Source organism: Vidua macroura, chromosome 17 (genome assembly GCF_024509145.1).
Source record: "Vidua macroura isolate BioBank_ID:100142 chromosome 17, ASM2450914v1, whole genome shotgun sequence".
NCBI lineage: Eukaryota > Metazoa > Chordata > Aves > Passeriformes > Viduidae > Vidua > Vidua macroura.
Window position 1 is genome coordinate 6932200 of NC_071587.1, and position 20104 is coordinate 6952303.

At 40.8% G+C, this 20104-nt stretch overlaps 1 protein-coding gene across 1 annotated transcript; it reads left to right on the top strand.

Annotated features, from left to right (window-relative positions):
- Positions 1-2476: 2476 nt before the first annotated feature.
- LOC128815764 (protein-glutamine gamma-glutamyltransferase 6-like) lies at positions 2477-15269 on the top strand. The gene is made up of 13 exons (XM_053992769.1): positions 2477-2549; positions 4477-4650; positions 4854-5093; positions 8813-8931; positions 9182-9307; positions 9452-9632; positions 9870-10005; positions 10382-10485; positions 10614-10856; positions 11517-11834; positions 12797-12960; positions 13604-13728; positions 14764-15269. The coding sequence occupies exons 1-13, from the start codon at positions 2543-2545 to the stop codon at positions 14912-14914; spliced, it is 2088 nt and encodes a 695-aa protein (XP_053848744.1). The 5' UTR covers positions 2477-2542; the 3' UTR covers positions 14915-15269.
- Positions 15270-20104: the final 4835 nt, after the last annotated feature.

Consider the following 20104-nt stretch of genomic DNA (forward strand, 5'->3'; position numbering starts at 1 on the left):
GTTCTGTCACTCCACACCTTGTAACTACACACTTGTAATTGTCTCTCCATCTTCCTGGTAGGCTCCCTTCAGGTTCTGGCAGGCCACAATTAGATCACCCAAAAGCCTTCTCTTTTCCAGGCTGAAGAAACCCAGTTCTCTTGGATTTCCTCACAGGAGAGGAGCTCCATCCCTCTGATCATCTTGGTGGCCTCCTCTGGGCTACAGTAAACCAAAGTAGAAGTTCAAGCTCAAGCACAGCCTTGAGTTTAGAATGTAGATATACACTAAATGATTTCTTTTTGCTTCTTGTGTGTGTATGAAACACCCAGATTGTGCTGAAGTCAAGTGAATTGCATGAGCAGAAATGAGAGAAACCCTTAAATCAGACCCTCCCCAGGAACACTCACTGCACATGAAGTTAATGAGTGTGAGTAAAAGACACTCCAATACAGACTTATGGAGGAGATTCTGCCATGTTTGGTTTTTTTTGGGTTGTGGGTGGTATTTTTTTTGTTTGGTTGGTTTTTTTGTTTGTTTGTTTGTTTGCTTTTTGGTTTTGGTTTTTTTTTTTGTTATTGTTTGTTTGGGTTTTTTTTGTTTTTTTTTTTTTTTTGTGGAATTTAAACTGCTTTCCTCTTTGTAGGAAAAAGTAGTAAAAAGACAATTGTAAGATGGATTTAGTTACGCTGGGGATATGAACAGTAGACAAAATTATTAATGAGATAAATAAACTCTAGAAGTTTTCTCTGAAAGTTAGCAAATTGAACTGCAATTCCAAGACTCTGATACAAGGGAAAAAGAGGAACAAAGTATTTTGAACCATTTTGGATGACAGGTGGGTGAAATTGAGCTAGGAAAAACACCTGTGACAACGTTCAGTCATTAGTCACTTAGGAACCATGACTGCTGCATTCCAAAGGGATTGCAAAAGCAGCTGCTGGTGCTTTGCTGTGGTGAAGGTGAGACTGGCAGGTGCCAGTTTGGGATGTAGGCCACTCTGAGAGAGGTTCTGGTGGCTCGGTGAGCACCACTGTGGGCGTGCCTTGCAGAGGTAAAGCAGGTGGTTGCAGCCAAGACAGAAAAAGTGTTCTGAGACTTAATTACGTGTGTGAGCAGCAAGGAAGAAGAAAGGAAACAGTCAAATGCCAGTGGGAGCAATGTGTAACATCTGAGGCAATCACTGTAAGTACTGAACGCCTGAACTTAAGAACTGGTCGATGCGGTTTGTCACTGGGGCCGTGTGTGAAGACCGGGTAACATCAGAGGCTTGTGGCTCTTATGGTTTCCAAGGAATATGAATTAAGGAAAAGAGAAAAAGACCAACTGAAGTAGCTCTGGACAGCAATCAAAACCATTTGAGGTGATTCCCGGAACAAGCCTTGACAGCTGAACATCCTGGAAACTTCCAAGGGAAGGAAGAACCGCTGAATTACAATGTAAGTGGAGATGTGCTGTGCCAGGTGTACTGCTGCCCAGTGCGAAAAGCTTTAGTGTTTTGGGATAGGGCTAGCATGACTGTCATATTAATAAGTGCTCATAGTCTTTGTAATAGGAAAGCAAAGTTTCTCAAAAAGGTACAAAGAAGCCTGACTTGTAAAATCAACCTTAGAAACAGCTGCTGAAGCTTAACTTTTGATATTTCAGTTGGTTTTTCTTTCTCTGTAACTTAAAATTCAGACTAATTTATTTTTAAGTCTTTACTGAGTGCTAAAACATGATCAGTGGGGCTGCAGAATCTTAAGCAGATAATCCTCTTCAAAACTAATTTTATTACTCGTACATAATTTTATTACTCATACTCTTTTACCAAGTGATGGTACAAAATCAAAAAGAAATATATTTATAAACCCAAAAAGAAATATAGTCATGATTGTTAAAATAGACAAGCTTAAATTTTGTGCTGACAAAAAGTAATCAAGTTTATTAGTTTGTGAGTTCTTTTTGAAATAAAACTTTTGGGAAATACTAATATATGGAGCTAACTTAACAGGTAAACAGATACTTGTTTCTAGTGGGAATTCATAATTTTATTTGTCAGAGGGCATTTGAGATAATATTAGACCAAAAAAAAACCCTCTGAAACCAACCCACAGCTATTGGACAAACCCAGAAGGGATATTAACCCACTTGGAAGTTAAGTCATCAGGAAATGCTCCTTTTTCCTTCAGACAGCTTTTACGTCCCACCACGTTCCCCATTTCCTCATCCTTAAAGATAACTTATTCATGGCACACCTATTATCTTTGTAGGAAGCTCTTCTTGTCTTGGGATTCAAGAGCATGCATTTCCTCTGAGTAAATAATTTTGGTATCTCCTCCCATAATTACACCCACGTTGAGTAGGAACTCTGGCATTAGACAGACATATATTATGGGAACCAGTTAATTCGTTTGACAACTTTACAGGTATTAATAACAACTGCTAAGTACCTCTCCCTTCTCTCAAATTTCAGCTGATAGCACGAAAAGATTGCTGTGTTTTTTCTTTTTATGATTGATGTGACTTGGACATCCTTGAAGAACAAAGTAGAAGTTGTATGCAATTCTCATAAGCTGAGGGAATGGCAGGTGAGTTCTGCAAGTCATTTGCTTCCCTTCAGCAGATATTTACTCAGGGCTGTTTCCTCAGGATTCATGCCCTGTAGGTATCTGCTCAGATTTCTTATCTGAAGGTAATTTCATACTGTAATTTGTTCTTGCACTTCAAGTTTTCAAAGTTTTAATGTTGTTATTATTAAGACTTGTTTGAGAATATTTTTTGAGCTAAACAGAGGATATTGGGACAGGGAGGAGAAAAGAAATTTTCATTACATCAAAAGGCACCATTTTTTAAATACTTTGTCAGAGATGTGTTGTGCTTGGTATTAACAAAATTTGTGTAATCCATTCTAATGAAGCTGTGAGCATGGAACCTGTAGACAGGAATTCAAAGATACATTAAAACCTTACCAAAGGAAAATAGTAATTGAGAGCATCTCTGCTTGTTCAAGTTTAAAATGAAGATGATTATTGAGCTGGGCAATTGCAAAGCAGGGTTCTTTCTCATTTAATGCTGGAAAAAGCATTTACAAATCAGCTTTGCAGGGAGAGCAGCAGCTAACTGCAGCTTGCTGTTGTCCTGTATATTCATGCTAATAATTCTCCTTTTCAGCCCATCAATACTTTCTCACATTATCTCTTTGTTGTCTTAAACTACCAGAAAAAAAATTCTTCCTTGAATTTAAATATAACACTTTTTTTGCAAAATTAGTCTTACTTTTACCTCTTGTTCAAGGATTAGATGTAAATCGTAGTTTAATATGCAGCTGTATTGTCTCTGATCTGACTTAGTATTTCACTGATAAGCTCTGTGGTCTACACCTAGAAGCTTGTTTGAAGATCCCTACAATAATATTGCATAGGCATTAATCCATCCTTTCCATCCTATTCTTTTTGTTGTTGTTATTGTTTTCTTTTGATTTCCCTTTAAAATGGTGGTGGTCATGTGTCCCCATCCTGTCCCCACTCCCCCCACCCCCAACCTCATTGCACTTATGACACTGACCTTAATAAAAATGGCTTAGAAGAGCCTTCACCAAGGTACTTCCCCTGAGCATTTGTCAAAACTTGAAGCACAATGCTCCAGGTGTATTTTGTAAAGTCTCCCAGGGCAGGTAAAAACACAGAAGGTGCTTCTCAGCATTCCCAAAGACAGCGTAACTGCTCAGGTTTGAGCATGGCAAGGAAACAGGGAAGGGAAAACAATCTTTCAAGGGATATCATATTCATATTTGCTTGCCAACAAGGCAGTTTAGCATTTGAGGTGTCAGAAACCACTTTATGGGGTTTAAACCACAGACCATAATAACAGCATATGTGCAGGAGGTCACAATATCAGAGCACTCCAAGCATTCTGCAAGAATTCTTCTATGACATGAAGTTATTGCCTACTAGAAGAGGAACTCCAGTGGTCCAGCTGCCACTTTGAACAGAGCTAGATTCAGACAGATGGACTGATTCGTCAAAGGCTTCAGCATGTCCTCAAATACCTCTTGTTCATCCATATAAGACAGATGATCTCCCACTACGCATTTTTCCTTGCATCTAGGCCAAATGGCATCAGGATCTAAGCAGGAGAAGTAAGATATCCTAATTGCCATTCCTGTGACCCTAAAAATATGTATGTTGAAAACATAAAGGGGCTACAGGACACCTTCTTTGGTGCTGATTATGAAATGACACCAATTTGCCCCTGTAAATTTCTTTTTAAGTCCAGTGGTAAAAGAGCGTCCAACCCTGTAGAGGAAGTACATAAGTGCTCTGCATGAGGGCTCTTTAATAAAACCCACGGACAGATTTCCATTATTGACCAATAGACTTAATTTAATGGGGCATTTGCTTTTTGGTTGTACTTCCTCCCACAAAAGGTAATTGCTCTTAGTAACCTCATCACGCCACTAAACAGCAAATGACCTCATGCCAGTTGCTTCTTCATGACTTTTCTTGTGTTTTATAGACCTGACCCCAACACACATCAGCTGGCAGCCATCAGTGAATGCAGCCAACCACCACACGGACAGATATGCCAACACCGAGCTGACTGTGAGGCGAGGACAAGCCTTCAATATCACCCTGTACTTCAACAGACCGAGGCAGAATGGGGAGAGCCTAGGATTTGTCACTGAAATAGGTAACACTCCCATAGCTAATCCATGTGCTCATAGAATTGTAATCTTTACTCCTCGTAGTTCTCTCCTTATTTTGTTTAGACATATGATTTTTCTGCCTGTGTTTTTAGTGCTTCCCGCACCCCAGTGTGCTCAGTTTCAAGTGTGAGGTTAATGTTGAAACCACTCTCTGGAATGGAAACCAGTGACTCCTTCTTTCTGGCAGGGCCATCCCCCTCGGAGTCTCACCGCACAAGGGCAGCGTTCAACCTCTCTGAGGCGGGGGGCAGTGGCTGGAGTGCTGCCCAAGGACCCAGCGACTCTGGAGCCATGACCTTCACAATTTCCAGCCCAGCCAACGCTGTCATTGGGCGATACAACCTCACCCTCCGCGTCACCTCAGGGAACAAGATCTTCTCCAGATACCTGGGCCAGTTTGTGTTGCTCTTCAACCCCTGGTGCCCAGGTAGGTGCCAATGCCTTTGCTCTTGAACACAGCTGACCTTGTTGCTTTCCCACCTGCACAGAGCTGCTCCCTCAGGCTGTCTCTCTTTGTGTCGCCAGAGGCTGCAATCTCAGCTCTGTGATCAGAGGTCTGGTTTCACTACATTAAAAAAGCTGCTGCCACCCCCTTTGTACCCTAACACAATGTGCTATATGGGGTTATACCACAGCCTCTTCAGAACTAACAGATCACTTTTTCTGTAGACAAGGGCTTCTCTGGGCAAACTCTTCCAGGACATCACTGCCCTCTGGTAAAGAATTTCTTCCTAACAGCTAATCTGAATCTCTCCCTTTTTAGGTTATAACAGCTCCCCCTTGTCCTGTCACTCTCAGTCCATGTAAAGCGTTGCTCTCCCTCCTTTTTATAAGCCCCTTTAGGCACTGGAAGGCCACAATGAGCTCTTCCTGGAGCCTTCCCTTCCCCAGGATGAACACGCCCAGCTTTCCCAGCCTGGCTCCAGAGCAGAGGGCTCCAGACCTCAGAGCAGCTCTGTGGCCTCCTCTGGAGGCTCTAACGGCTCCACATCTTCCTTGTGCTGAGAAGCTCAGAACTGGATGCAGTGTTCCAGGTGTTGTCTCACAAAGGCAGAGTCAAGGGGGAGAATCCCCTCCCTCAACCTGCTGCCCACCCCTCTGTTGGTGCAGCCCAGGATGTGCTTGGCATTCTGGGTGACAAGCACACACTGCTGGCTCCTGTCCAGTTCCCATATTTTTCTTTTGGGTTGAAAATGGACACCTCTTGTTGCTCCAGCTTTTCTTGCATTTCTCCTGCAACATGCTGAGGCTGCAAATTTCTAACCTCATATTTTGCAACTATGCAATAGGCTAGAAACCTGGATTAGCCTGAAAACATGACACCCTGGTGTTAAGAGAACTCTTAGCCATCCCAGTGAGTAAACAGCTTATAAGAGAAAAGTAGCCACAATCATCCACTATTTTTTTCCATGACCATATGTTAGTCAAGAGCCAATAAGAAATGCGTCAATAGCCAAGATGAAAAAAGCTGCTAATTAGCTCAGCAAGTCCTGGAAGACAGAAATAATTATACAAATATGTTCAGGAAACTCAGACCATCTCTGCACAGACCTGAGGGGAAAAACCTGCCCAGAAATCCCTGAAAAATAATTTGTGTGTTACTTGTAATTGATGGAAACCACACTGCAGGGACAGCAATATGTGACAGCTCCTGGACTGGAACACCAGCGTGGCAGCGGTACTCAAGAGACCAAACTCTTCTCAGCTGAAAACAGAAAAATTAAGCTGTGCCCATTACAATTTTAAACTCATGTTTTTGTGGAAGAGTCCTCCAGATTTACCAGATGATGCCTTGGCTACTGACAGATAAAAGGGAGTATCCTTAATGCTGAATGAAGGATGCTGCTGAATAAGTTCTGCGGAGTGCAATAGCTCCCTGATCCTGAAAAACAGGAACAGATTCAGTTTGAGGGTATGTTACCACTATTGTGTCAGAGCAGAAGGGAAATGGGAAATTTATTTTCTTGGCAAAGGATAAATGGCAAATCTGGTCTGTAGATATGGTTCCAGGTGGGAGATTAGTCCTTAAGCTGAGGAATACAGAAATTAATTCATTAACTGGAATATCAATAAAGAATTACTTATAAGAAAACAGTCAGGACTAGAGATGAAAGAAAAAATGCTGGATTGGAGAAAAGCTACTAGAGAGTGAATCCTTAAGTGTCATCTGAAAAAACACTCAGATCAAGTAGTTCATCACTGACTTTGGCACAATGACATTAAACAGCATTGTCCATGCCCAGATGGGCTGGGACAACACACAGAAATAACTGACTGACCTTAGAGAGTGGAGAAGGTGAGAAGAAATAAGATATAATATTAGGAAATAAAAGACCACACCTCTAGGGAGAAATAACAACGATTTCAGTGACAGACTTATCACCTGGAAATCATGAAGAATGTGAAAGCCCTTATTAATCAAAGAAAAAGAATGAAAGTGAAATGGCCCTGAAAAAGAAAAATGCAATCTTAAGCTGTATAAGAGAAAACAGTTAGTCAGACTTAAATGTTAAAGTCATTGGATGAGATTACAAGAATTAAACCATGTTCAGTGAAGGGTTACTAGGATAAATTAATACATGAGAAATCTTCTGGACCAAAAAAAAAAGAAAAAAATCTAGTTTAGTAAGCTATAAAAGTTTATTGAGAGCACCTTAGGAAAAAGGTGCTCCTTATAAACCTTGGGAAAAAAAAAATATGTTCTTCAAGTGATTATACAAGGACATTTAGATTGCTCAGAATAATAAACTCACAGGGCTAGAAGGATCTTAGAAAGTCATCTCATCCCACACCAGGGCTCTAAGGCAGGTTCAGTTCAGCACTTAGGTCATTCCTGAGAGGTCTTGAATTCCTTCTCAATGACCAGCCATTAGGGAAGCTCCAGCACCTCCCCTGGCAATTCCCTCCAATAAATCACAAGCCTTTCTATTAAATCTTTATCCTATTAACTAACCAAATCTTTCTTGCTGTGACTTCAGTATTTAATTTCTCCTACATATGACAGACACCAAGAGTAGACTTTACTTCCCCCTGCCCCATCCTCTTCACAAGAATTTCTGGAATTTATTACAATGCTTGCCCCATTCCTTGCCCCCATTTGTTAATAATTCTGAGTTAATTCATACTTCAGATTTTCAGGAATGCTGAGCATTCTTATTGCTCCTCCCTCTTTTTCAAACTGGTCCACACCTTGAAGTGCAAACCTGAAACTGCACACAGGTCTCCATGTCCATGCTACCCCAAAACTTCAGGAATCAACAGTGATGATATTATTTTTGAAAAGTGTGGACAAAAACCACAAAAATAGATTTATATCATATGATACAATTTTTAAAATAAACTGCAATTTTTTTATTTGCAGGAAGGGAAGGATGGGAAGTTCCTATAGGAAGGTAAAGAAGTTGATTCAATAAAATAGAAAAGCTGATATTTTTGTATGTATTTCCTGCAATCCTGAACCTTTCAGAAAATATCTTTAAACATTATGGAATTAAAAGCATAGCTAAATAGATATTGCTACCTAAAGAGTAACTAAAACAACCTAAACCTCTGTGGGAAACAATGCTTTCATGGCAGCTAAATACTGTGCCATAAACTTGGAAAAACAATGAGGAAAAACGAGCGCCAAGTGAATGGCTGAGCAGCTTATCCTAATAACATTCCTGATAGGACTTTGGATCAGGCAAGCAAAGGTCTTCATTTAGAAATCTCAAAACAAGAAAATACATCTGGAAAAAAGAGAAAAATGTCATCTGTGCCATTCTTTTCAAATCTTTTTCAATCTGTTCCACTTCTAACTACCTTGAGAAGACAGAAAAATGTGGTGAACTAGCCTGGACTTTTGTCTGTCTTCCTCACAAAAACACAGAGTGCAGACAGGGGACATTTAGGTAATACACAAGGCTACACTAAAAGTAGGGGGAAAAGGTTAAGTAATAAAATATGGATCCTTCTTTTACCCCCCCTACCCCCCACCTTCCCTGGCCATATATAATAACAGACATTACCACTGAACTGCACCTGTTCATGGAGCTGTAACATTTCTATTTTGCAAGTAGAAGTTTTCTCCTTGCTAAATCAGGACAAAAATGTTTCTGAAAGGTTGCTGGTATTCTCAGCTTTAAGCCTGCCCAACTTGGTTTTCAGGTGATGATGTCTACATGTCCAATGAAAATGAGAGACAAGAATATGTTCTAAATGAAAATGGAATAATCTTTGTGGGCAATGCAAGGTACATTGAAGCAAGAGGGTGGTTTTATGGACAGGTAAGTCACAAGGAATTTGTTTGGACTCTCATTCTGTCTCCAATAGCATTTATTTTATCATTATTTTCTGTTTATATAATAACTGCACAAACCTGGGTAGCCTTACTTGTGGTTTGCTCACAGTGTGCCCCACTGTCCCTATCACTTTTGGGCTGGGATATCTCAGAAAGGGGGAACTGCAGTAAAATCTCCTTTAATTCTGCTTGTGAAACCATCAATTTTCTTTAAATTGTATCTTATCTGATCACAGTTTCAAGACCTCCTAAACATCTGCCTCACCATGCTTGATCTGAGCCTGTACTACCGTCAGGACCCAGCCATGGATGTGTCCCGAAGAGGAGATCCCAAATATGTGGGCCGAGTAATCAGCTCTATGGTAAGAAATGGACAGCTTAACCCCAGCCCCACACGAGTGAGCAGAAAGCACCACTGAGACTCAGCCATAAGCCACACAATGAGCTAAATACAGTGCACTGCAGACAATTCATTTTGTGCGTTCTGTCCACTGGCCTCCCTTTAGATCAATGGAAATGATAACGATAATGGAGTTCTCCTGGGGAAGTGGCAAGGAAGTTTCCACTCGCATGAGAACCCGTCCAGATGGGATGGCAGCGTGGTCATCCTCAAGAAATGGCGCCAGGACAACTACAGACCTGTTCAGTACGGCCAGTGCTGGGTTTTTGCAGGTGTGATGTGCACAGGTAAGCTGTCAGGATAGAGGGCTGGGGTGAAATGGAGGCATCTGGGAGCTCTGGTTTTATCAAAACTACAAAGCAATAATTTCTACCAAAGGAATAGTGCTGTGAAGACCACTAATGCTGAAGAATCACAAAATATTTAGACACTTTGTTTCTCAGATATTTGTAATCATTGAACTAAAGCTGTGTGGGTTCTGTTGCATTTCTTGCTTGTTTGTTTTTTTATGAAATGTATTTCAGTTTTGAGGTGCTTGGGGATTCCAACTCGTTTGGTTTCAAATTTTAACTCTGCCCATGACGTGGATAGAAACCTGAGTATCGATAAGTACTATGACAGCTCTGGAAGGAGTCTTAATATCAGCAAGGATTCCACATGGTAAATATAATTTCTTCCATCTCATCAGCAACAATAGAGAGGATTTAGGAGACCTAAAACATGAACACTAGTAGTACAAAAGCAATTGAGTAGGCAAAATGTAATACAACCATCTAAATTAATACTGCGGACATCCATTTGGAAAACAAACAAATAACATACTTTATGATTTTCTCCCTCCCTGCCCTGAGGTCTATACCTCAAAAGCAGGCAGTAAATCTGTCCTTTGAAAGAGGTACTGTAACTTGACACTTCATGTCTCAGTTTAGAGTTTAGATTTTTTTTTTTTTTTTAAATTCACTACTCCTCTCCAACTGGAAGTTTGCATGACTACTCTATATTATCGTTCTTTTTAGACATTGTTCTTTGTCTCCAGGGATTATCATGTGTGGAACGAAAGCTGGTTCATTCGCCCAGACCTGGGAAGGTCATACAATGGGTGGCAAGTTTTAGATGCAACTCCACAAGAACAAAGCAGAGGTAAGAGCCTAAGCTTTCAGCCTGACTTAAGAGTCCTTCTCCAAACTGAGCACAACTAATAAAGTTTACACAGTTTAACCTTTTTTTTGTTTGTTTTTTTTTTCTTTTTTTTTTTTTTTACATTTTAGGAATTTTTCAGTGTGGCCCTGCATCTGTCTTAGCCATCAAAGAAGGTGAAGTAGACCTGGATTATGACACCTTGTTTGTGTACTCAGAGGTGAACGCCGACTGCAACAGATGGATTGTGTACAACGATGGAACCAAGAAAAGAGTTTATTGTGATACTGAAATCATTGGCAGGTCCATCAGCACCAAAGCTGTGGGCAGCAATGGCCGTGTGGATGTCACTGCTAACTACAAATATCCAGAAGGTAGAGGAATTAGCACAAGTGATCTCCTGTTATTGCCTACTGAATCCTTGGTGCTGGGAAGCTGCAATGGATAACCTGCTTGGTTTAAACATCTCTCCCCTGCCTTCAGAAAATATTTCTGCCAGTGTGCTCAGATTGCTTTCTTAATACAATGGGTGTTATATTTCTGGGTTTGTGTATTCAGTAGCTTCCTTATTAAGGGACAATACAAAATATACTTTAGTCCCTTCCACATAAGCATAAAATTTAATGCATACACAAAACAGGGCTATAAAATACATTTTACTACCCAAGGCAAACAAACCCTCGGGGTTTCACTCCTCAGTGTTTTAGTGCAACCATATTTAATAGAGAGGCTGGCTGCCATCAGATTAGCAGAGTATCACTTAGCACATTACTGCATGTTCTGACCAGAGAAAAAGAAATCTCACTTTTAAACAAATACAAATGCATCATATTTCATTTTAGTGATTTATTCACCCTGTCATGGTATATCCCCTGTGAAAAACCTGAATGGAGGCTTAATGAAGACACAGGGAGCTTTTGGGTTTTGCATATTTTGAGTGATGCTGATAGCCTGTGTTGGTCTGAAAACCTTTACACAGAAGGAGTGCATTTGCAACAAAAGTAGAATTTTACTTCGTTCTCTGCTTCCACCAGGTTCTTCTGAGGAAAGACGAGTCTACAGAAAGGCCTTGGGTAAGATACTGGGAATAAGTGTCACGGAAGGACACACAGACTCTCCCGGGGGAAGATCTTCAGAGACAATGAGAAACCCTGGTATTGCTGGGAAATTCAAGCTGGCTGAACCTCCAGTTTTTGGCAAAGACATTAACCTGGTCCTGGTCCTCAGCAACCTCTCCTCTGACCGCAAGAGCATCAGGGTGGACATGAGTGCCTCCACCATCCTGTACACAAGGAGAGCAGTGGCAGAGATCCTGAAGGCAGCCACTTCTGTGGAGCTTGGTCCTAAACAAGGTAACTTTTAATGTCCCTAAGGAGCCAATAGAGCTCTGCTCCTAGCCACAGCAAGGCAACTGGAAGGAGGAAGCATCAGTATCACACCTGTATCAGCTTTGTAGTGCAGTCACTCATTGTTTATGAGAACATTTTACATTATTTTTTTCCCTCTGCAAATTTTCACTAGTTCAAGCATTAAGTGGATGTCTCATGAAATGTTACATAGAAGGCTACACTTATGTTATAGCTCCAGAAGCAGCACTATGTGTGTGTGCCATGGTTTCTATATGTATACATACATGCATGTGTGTGTGGTGATTATTACATAGGAACACATCTTACTCTTAACAAGTAAAAAAAGTCTGATGTGTGCCTTCTGGCACCCAACAGGCAACACATGAAAAGAAATCATCTAGGAAAAAGGTTAAAAGTTACAGTGAAACTCTGTCTCTCTTTTGAAGAGTAAAGACTATTTAAATTATTATAGAGATATTTTTCATCCCCAGGAGCAACAAAGATAAACATTTTTCCCATACACAGCAGAAAAGTTGTAGGACTACAGTGAGCAGCTGACCAGGTCACTTGAAAAGGATCTCTGTGAAACTTGACCCGAACTTTCTTCATGACTGAGGTAAAATAGAGAGGATTCTAGGAGGGAATAGATTAAAGTGGTTATTCCTCTAATCATAAGAAATACAAAGGGCCAGGAATCCAATGAAATGCAGATAAGCAGACTCCCTCAGTTTCAGGTCAAAATCCTCTATTCAAAACTGAAAGGGTCAAATGAGTTAAAGGAGACAAGGATCACCCAGAAGAGGGAAATACACAATGAGTCTCACAAGAAGGAAATATAAACAAACTCCACTGCCATCTTTTTTCTCTTCAGTAATTAATAAAACCCCTCACTATAACTCTTTTCTCTTTAGCTTGCTTTGAAAATGTAAAATGTAATGGTTCCTAAATATATGTCTGAATTCCAGGGAAGCATATCCGGGTGAAGATCCCTTATACTCATTATGGAAGATATCTGACCACTGACAAAAGGATCCAAGTTACTGCTTTGTGTAAAGTCATGCGCTCGCACGGGCTGAAGCTGCTGGTGGAGAAGACAATCATTTTAGAGGATACAAACATCATCATTAAGGTGAACAATTTTCTCCCTGATGTTCTGAACAGATGCTAAAAGGTCCTTCTGGAGCTCAGATATTATGATGAGAATCTGGGGATAAAGGTATTAAATTTAGGCCGCATTTCAGATGTTGTTCCAAAATTCTGCCTGCTTGAATTGAGAATGCCAGGATGTGAGAGGCCAGTTCTGAACCTTGGCCTGAATCTGCCCCGTTTTTTAGAACAGCTCTGTTACCTTCTTTTTTTCCCAGTCACAAGCCTTCTGTTCCACAGTACATGCATTCATTTCATGTATTGGCAAGTGCTTGTGTTGTCCTCAAAGAACTTTGCCAAAATACAGATTTAAACCCTTAATTCTAACCAGTGCTTATTGTTTTAGCACTTTAATCCTAATCAATAATATGCCAACAAAGCCATTCAGCAACCAAAAGATCAGACAGGTTTCATGGGACGTGTCTGTGTAGCCAGGGCTCTATTTCACTGAAATTATGCACAAAATATTGCAGACAGCTGGACAGCCCTATTGAGCTAAGCCCCATCCAGCTTCAAACACGAGGAAAGCTAATGTTTGTCAGCTAAATGACACTTGCAGCTCCACTGAATTCTGACTCAGGAAAGCATAAACCTGGGAATGATCAGGAACGTGTTTTGTCCTTCAGGTGCCCCAGAGGGTTGTGGTGAACAAAGCTGTGTCCCTGGAGATCTCCTACGCCAACCCCCTCCCGGAGCCCGTCAGCCGCTGCGTGCTGCTGGTCACTCTGATGAACCAACAGGTCAAGATCAAGTAAGTGCAAGCTGCTTCCAGTATCACCAACAGCACCTCTAATTCCTCAAACAGAAAGAAGAAAAAAAACACCCACACTTGATTCGTCTTTTTTATATTTTCTATCTCTGAAAACAAAAATGCCACCAAATATATATAGATATGATTCCTTAATTATGTGGTGTTTTTTCCACATAGAGTTTCTTTAACAACCCAAACCTGCTAACATTCTTTTTTCCTGGGAAAGCAAATGCACATTTGAAATTCTTTTGTCTCTCTGCAGCTTATTCTACAGTTTGGTGTTCTGTTTTTATTTTCATATATAATACCCTGATACTGCAAAAATAATTAGGCTAAAGCAAACAAGTCAGACACTCCCTTTGGTTCAGCCTAAACAAAACGTTGCTCTGTTCTCCTTTAAAGTAGGAAAAAACTTGCCTTTTCAAAACAAAAAAGCAAATTGTTCCTGTTTTGTATTTTCTTTTCCTCTGGACTCTGCTGCTTTATACATCAGCTCAGTGTTGACTAATAGTTTGTATTTCCTAAAGCTTCTTCTTTTGTAAAACAGCCTGACTTGCTTTGGCTGTGGAACAATTTGGACTTAATAATCCATAAAAAATAGGAAAACATTATTCCAGTAAAAGAGTAAGCCAATTTAGGCCAAAAGGAGATACAAACCAAAGCACAATGGTCATTAGAAAAATCATTATTGCCAAAATGGATATGAACCAAGCAGGCATTGGACAGAGCACTGATCTTTGCCATCAAAGTTTTTCTATTCTGAGTTTGTGCTGACTATCCAAATCTGCATCCAGCCCTAAGATGAAGCTGTGACATTGCACCTCTCTTTTCCATATTCCTCTTGAGAGTAAAGGAAGATGGTACTGTCCTTTCTCATTTCTTAGTCTACACATGGCCTCAAACCCTAAGTAATTTTCAAAACCCAAGGTCAGGTTCCAAGTAATTACAGTTCTGTTTCTTGGGAATCTCCTAAAAGACAATGCAAGCCTGAACTAATTTTTTTTTTTTCTTTTTTTCTATTCTTTTATTTTTCAGTTTGTCACGACTGGCACCGAGGGAGAGATCAAAAATTTATTTCGAGTTCACACCTCGGAGGGCTGGGCCCTTACAGCTGCAAGTAGACTTCTCTTGTGACAAATTTTCACATGTTAAGGGATTTGTAACAATTGCAGTAGCACCTGCATAATGTGATGGAATCAACCTTCCATTTCAGCATTAACACAGCAAGACACTCTCCTCTGTATAGGGACAGTGGTGACAGAAAGGAACTTTGCACGAAAACTGATGACCTCTTACATTGCAATAGAATCAAGTCTGCTTTCATGGTGCTTAACTATTTAGTCTCTAATTGTATTTCTCTTCCCTCCCACCCCCTGACAAAAGAAAAAAACTAAGCCCTTTCTTTGTAGAAATAGTTTCACTATTTTCAAATCTCATTCTGTCAATCTCCCAGTTTTGACTTTTCCCTCAAATAATTCATACAATCTCCTTTTGACCACATTCTAATTGTCAGCAATAAATAAAAATCATTCTCAACTGTATTGTTTTGTAATGATTTATACATTCTATGGGGGTATTACAAGAAATCACAAGACTGAGGAAAAGGGATCTTTTTCTTCATTTCACAAGCCCCACTAACCTAGAAGAGTGGAACATTTTCTCCATTGTTCACCTAATATCTGTATTTTTGACACCTATAGTTCCATGAATGGGGAGGAAAAGAGCCTAGGAAGGATGGCAAAAGTGATGCTTGGCAGTATTTGTGCAGCCTGTGGGCACAGGCTTGTCAGAGAGTAGAGAACACATGTACATATTCAAAACAGTAACTGAATTCTTATGCAGCCTGACAGAGTCCCAGGCACCACAAAGCATGGGCAGGGTTTTGCAATAGCGTGGCAGCCCAGCAACACAGGGTAAATAACTCCTCTTGCCCACCAGGGTAAGGTCACTGAGGACAAGGAACACGTTTGGCTTCAAACCCTCCCGTGGCTCACTCAGGGGCAGCCCTGGCCCCACACTTGTCGTGTCTGCAGACAGAAGCCTCTTTGTGGGTTCCCAGTCCCAGCATCTCCAGGTACCAGGTCTCCCCTGAAACCCACCTTTAAGTAGCTGTAAGGATTCCCTGCTCCTGCAGCCTCCCCAGGGCTGCTGGGACAGGTAATGACTGCCCAGGTGCAGGAGCTGCCAGGTCACCCTCAGAGCAGGATGTGGGGCAATCGTGGTGTGCAAACAGCTCTGCCAGGCCTGGAGAGTGGTATTTGCTGTGTGACTTACAAAAAGTTTAAAGCAGAATTAATAAGCCAAAAGAGAGCTGTCAGGAGTTATGGACATGGGCATTTTTGTCTGACAGTTGAGCATATTTCAGAGTCTGAGGGATCCAGATATAATCACAGATTTTTACAAAAAAAAAAAAAACCAAAAAAAAAAAAAAAAAAAAACAAAAACCAAAAAAACCAACACACACAAAAAAAAACATTAAAAGCTCCATTAGATTCCCTTTTTTAAAAATGTATTTTAACTGCAGGCCATTAATTTGCCTTTTTGGTTCCCAGCATTCTTGATATAAAAGTGGAAACAAAACAACAAACAGAACTGAAGAAAAGACACAAGGCAGAATGTAGAGGTAAGTAAAATAAGAGATCATCCCTTCTCCTGACACCCCTTGCTCCTCATTACAGTGCACTGGAAGTCCAGAGCAGTCTGCAACCTACTCTTGGGACAAATTGGCAGGGCATGTTTTCAGGTAAGCTGTCACACAGGATGAGGGTGGAAAGGGCAGGAGGGAGCTGCAGGAGCAGAGTGCCTGTAATTACAGTGGGCAGGGCTCACACCAGAAGAGCAGCTCTGCAGCTTCCTCCAGGGCCCAACCAACCTTGCCATGCCAAACAGCTACAGAGAAACGATGTGCATGTATGATGAACACCAGACTACAAAGAAAAATTATTAGAAGCAGAGGCAGCCATTAAACACTTCTCTTTACTTAACACAAGTCCCCAGTCACAGCTGGTGATCCCCCCAGTGCCCCCTCCCTGGGAAGGGGAGTGCTCTTACAGAAGAAATGCAGATTATAGGTAATCATGTCAGAAACAGGTAATGAGAAGGAAGCATTATTACAATAATGTTGTGGCAAAACCTGAACGAATTATATGCAGTTATGTGGAAGATCTTCAGATAGATGTCTTTGAAAAAAAGAAAAAATGGGGGGAAAAAACCTACTGGCAGGAACACTAATTACGATAAATCTACTTGGATTACTCCTTGTCCCACACAGCTGTGCTGTACCATACCAGGTATGTTCGTCTACACTTGCCCTCTGTACATACAGTCCCCAAAAACCTAAACTTACACAAACCAAAGCATCTAAAATTAAGTTGCTTTTGTCTACTTAAGGTAATATTTCCTTCATTAGACCCTATTTTGGACACTTTTCTCTGTAAAATGCCAGAATACTGATTATCATCTTTCCTCAGTCATTCACCAGTTTTACATAAGGATAATTGGATTCAAGACTGTGCAATTAAAGCAGTCATCAGTGGATGCTCACGTAGGATATCACTACAAAAACAGTAGCTACCAACCACAGGTCACACCCAGCTTGTATAAACTCCAGCCTATGTAGCCAAGTCCAGTCCTGAGCCTTCCATTACTGCTGCTGGTGGAAGAGGATTTAGAATGTTCTTGCACACTTTTGTAACCATAACCTGAGCTACGCACGAGTGTGGAAAAGAAGAAAGAATCCTTATGGCAGGTAAGTTCATCCAGCCTGATGGCTCCAGACATCCCTCTTCCAATCCAGATGAGCAATATTTGCTGAGAAAACAAGATAAATTACATCTAGCTGCTCTCTCAGGAACTTTGCTTTTTTTAGGTTAAGTGTATTTATTGGTTTTTCTACTAGAACTGATTTTCTTTTTTCTTCTATTATCATGGGTCTTGAACCATTTTTTTCCAGTAACACAGAAAAGTAGAGGAAGAAAATATTTTTCAATCATATCAATTAACTGCTCTATTCAGTGCTTTTGCAGACACCTAATTAAGTATTGGGTAGTGATTGGGGCATCAAACTGCTGCATGGAAACCCCAGGCTGCAAGATCAAATGGAGTCTGGCCTCAGCCAGGTCACTTGGGCTCCCAAGGGGGCCTCTGCCAGCCAGGTGCTGCTTGCCTGTCTGGGATTGCACTCGCTGTGCTCACTCTCATGCTGACTGTAAAGATCTCGAGTTAGACACATGCACCATGGAATTCTCACACAGAGACTCTACAGTTTAGCCTAAACATGTTTCCCTGTTAGAGCTTCAGATTTCAGTCAAAGGCAAAGAGAATTCTGTGTACACCATGATCAGCATCTCCAGCAGTGACCACCAGGCTGTTCCTTCTGAGCATGCTCCCAAAGTCTGTCCATTACAGGACGGACGCACAAACAAATTTTTGGCCAATTGTACACTGACAGAATTACAGAAAATAAGTTTTCCTCACAGGCACTGAAAGATGAAAAAGAAATTATAAGATTGAAATTGAAACTGGGGAGATCAAAACAAGGATAAATTTGAGATTCACGCGGACAAAAGACTGGCATCAAGCTTTACTGTGCTCTTGCCACAGATATGGAACTTTTCTTTCTGATCTCCTGCACATATTCTCTGGAAATGCCTGTGTAGCCATGAACTTCACAAGGCAAATCAAAGTATTGATGTAGTAAATTGTTAGAGCAAACCCATGCTAGCCACTGCCTTCTTTATCTTTCCTGCTTCTGCTCACTTCCCCTCTTCCTCTGATGGACATCTTGTCCTTGCCTGTGACATTCCACTCTGACAGTCTTTAGCAGCACTGTTTAGGTCCTTTAACATCAGAGCCTCACTAATATCATGGGTTGCCATTAAATCCTCTATGCATGACATTTTTATTTACAAATGTGCAAAATGCTCTCAGTTTCCTGCATCCCTGCACAGCTCAACACTTGGTGCTCCCTGCCCTGCAGAGCCTGGGCATTCGGGATACACATGGATAAAGTGCAGCAAGGCAAACTGACTCCTTTTCAAACCCTGACTCCCAAGTGCCCTTCAGAAACGCCTTCTAAGTCACCCTTAAATTAGAGGACTTGATATTAGGAATGATGCTTTCCATAGGTCCCGTTCAATTAAACATGTTTAGGGCAGGAAAATGAAGTGATGATGCAAGCAACATGCTTTCCAGACATTTCACACCATGTGACTCAAACATCACGCTCCTGCCAATGGAATTTTTGTCTCCAGGTGACATATCTGAAGCAAGACCCTTAACTCAAAACACTCACACACGCTTATGCACACAGACTACAGGAAAGTCACTTGCTCCAGGCCTTTACTGCCTGGACTATGCCTTGGAAATGCAAATTTCTTCCAAAAAGCTGAAAAATGAGGACAATTACACCTTATCAAGCCTTCATAGACTATAACTCCATGCTGCAAACACAGCAGAAAAACTGAAATCGCACCCTATTATTACAGTAGAATCCTATGGATTCTCTCAGACATGAGCCCCTTTCTTGGTTCAGTGAAATGATGGAAATGTTGCTTACAGCACCATTATTCTGCACAGGGTTAACAAGCTCTAGTCAGAGCAGGAGGTTTTCTTCACCTGAAACTCCTCTGGAATATCATACTGGGAAAGGCACTTTCCAAACACCTGTTTTCATAGGGGGAATCTGCATTTTCCTGCTATGTTCTTGTTTGTTGTTGTGGGAATTTTTTAATTTATCAAGGAAAAAGAAAGCTTGAAGCTTTTGTAATCTGAGCTTCAGTGTCCCATTTTCAACATTGGGCAACCTATCATGATACAATAGAGCAACCCATAGCACTGCCTCGAGATATGCCACTCCTCTGCTTGTAATCTTTTTCCAACAGAGTGTGAAATAACAACCAGCTTCCAGCTACAACACTGTAAATTAATTTAGATACAAGATACATGAGAAGATAACAAGCAAGTTCCATACTGAAGATACCAACCTCCTAGCCATCATTTGTCAGGCAGTGTTTCCAGAATCAGCCTTACATCTCCTGATGAGAGTTTTAATACTTCTTTCTGTAAATCTGTAAAACATTATGGGAACTAGATATGACCACAGAAAAAGAGCAGGAACATGAGGAATAGAACGGTCTCTTCAGACTTTAACAAAGTCTTATCTAAATACAGAAGATTTTGATTTTTTGTTTAAATCAAAGATGAATTCTCTGAATTTTGGATTTTGGAATGTTTTTTCTCTTTCTGAAAGAACCTTACAGAAAAGGGTTCATCTTTCAGCTGTTTGTCTAACTCCCTGGCCTGTTTTCAGTTTTTAATAACAATGGATTTTCCTTTGTTCCTATAGCACATAATGCCAGCTATATATAAATATAAT

Coding starts and splice junctions, on each gene's coding strand:
- LOC128815764 (XM_053992769.1), top strand. Junction 9,633..9,869: donor TGCAGGTGTGATGTGCACAG/GTAAGCTGTCAG, acceptor AATGTATTTCAG/TTTTGAGGTGCTTGGGGATT. Junction 13,729..14,763: donor AACCAACAGGTCAAGATCAA/GTAAGTGCAAGC, acceptor TTTATTTTTCAG/TTTGTCACGACTGGCACCGA.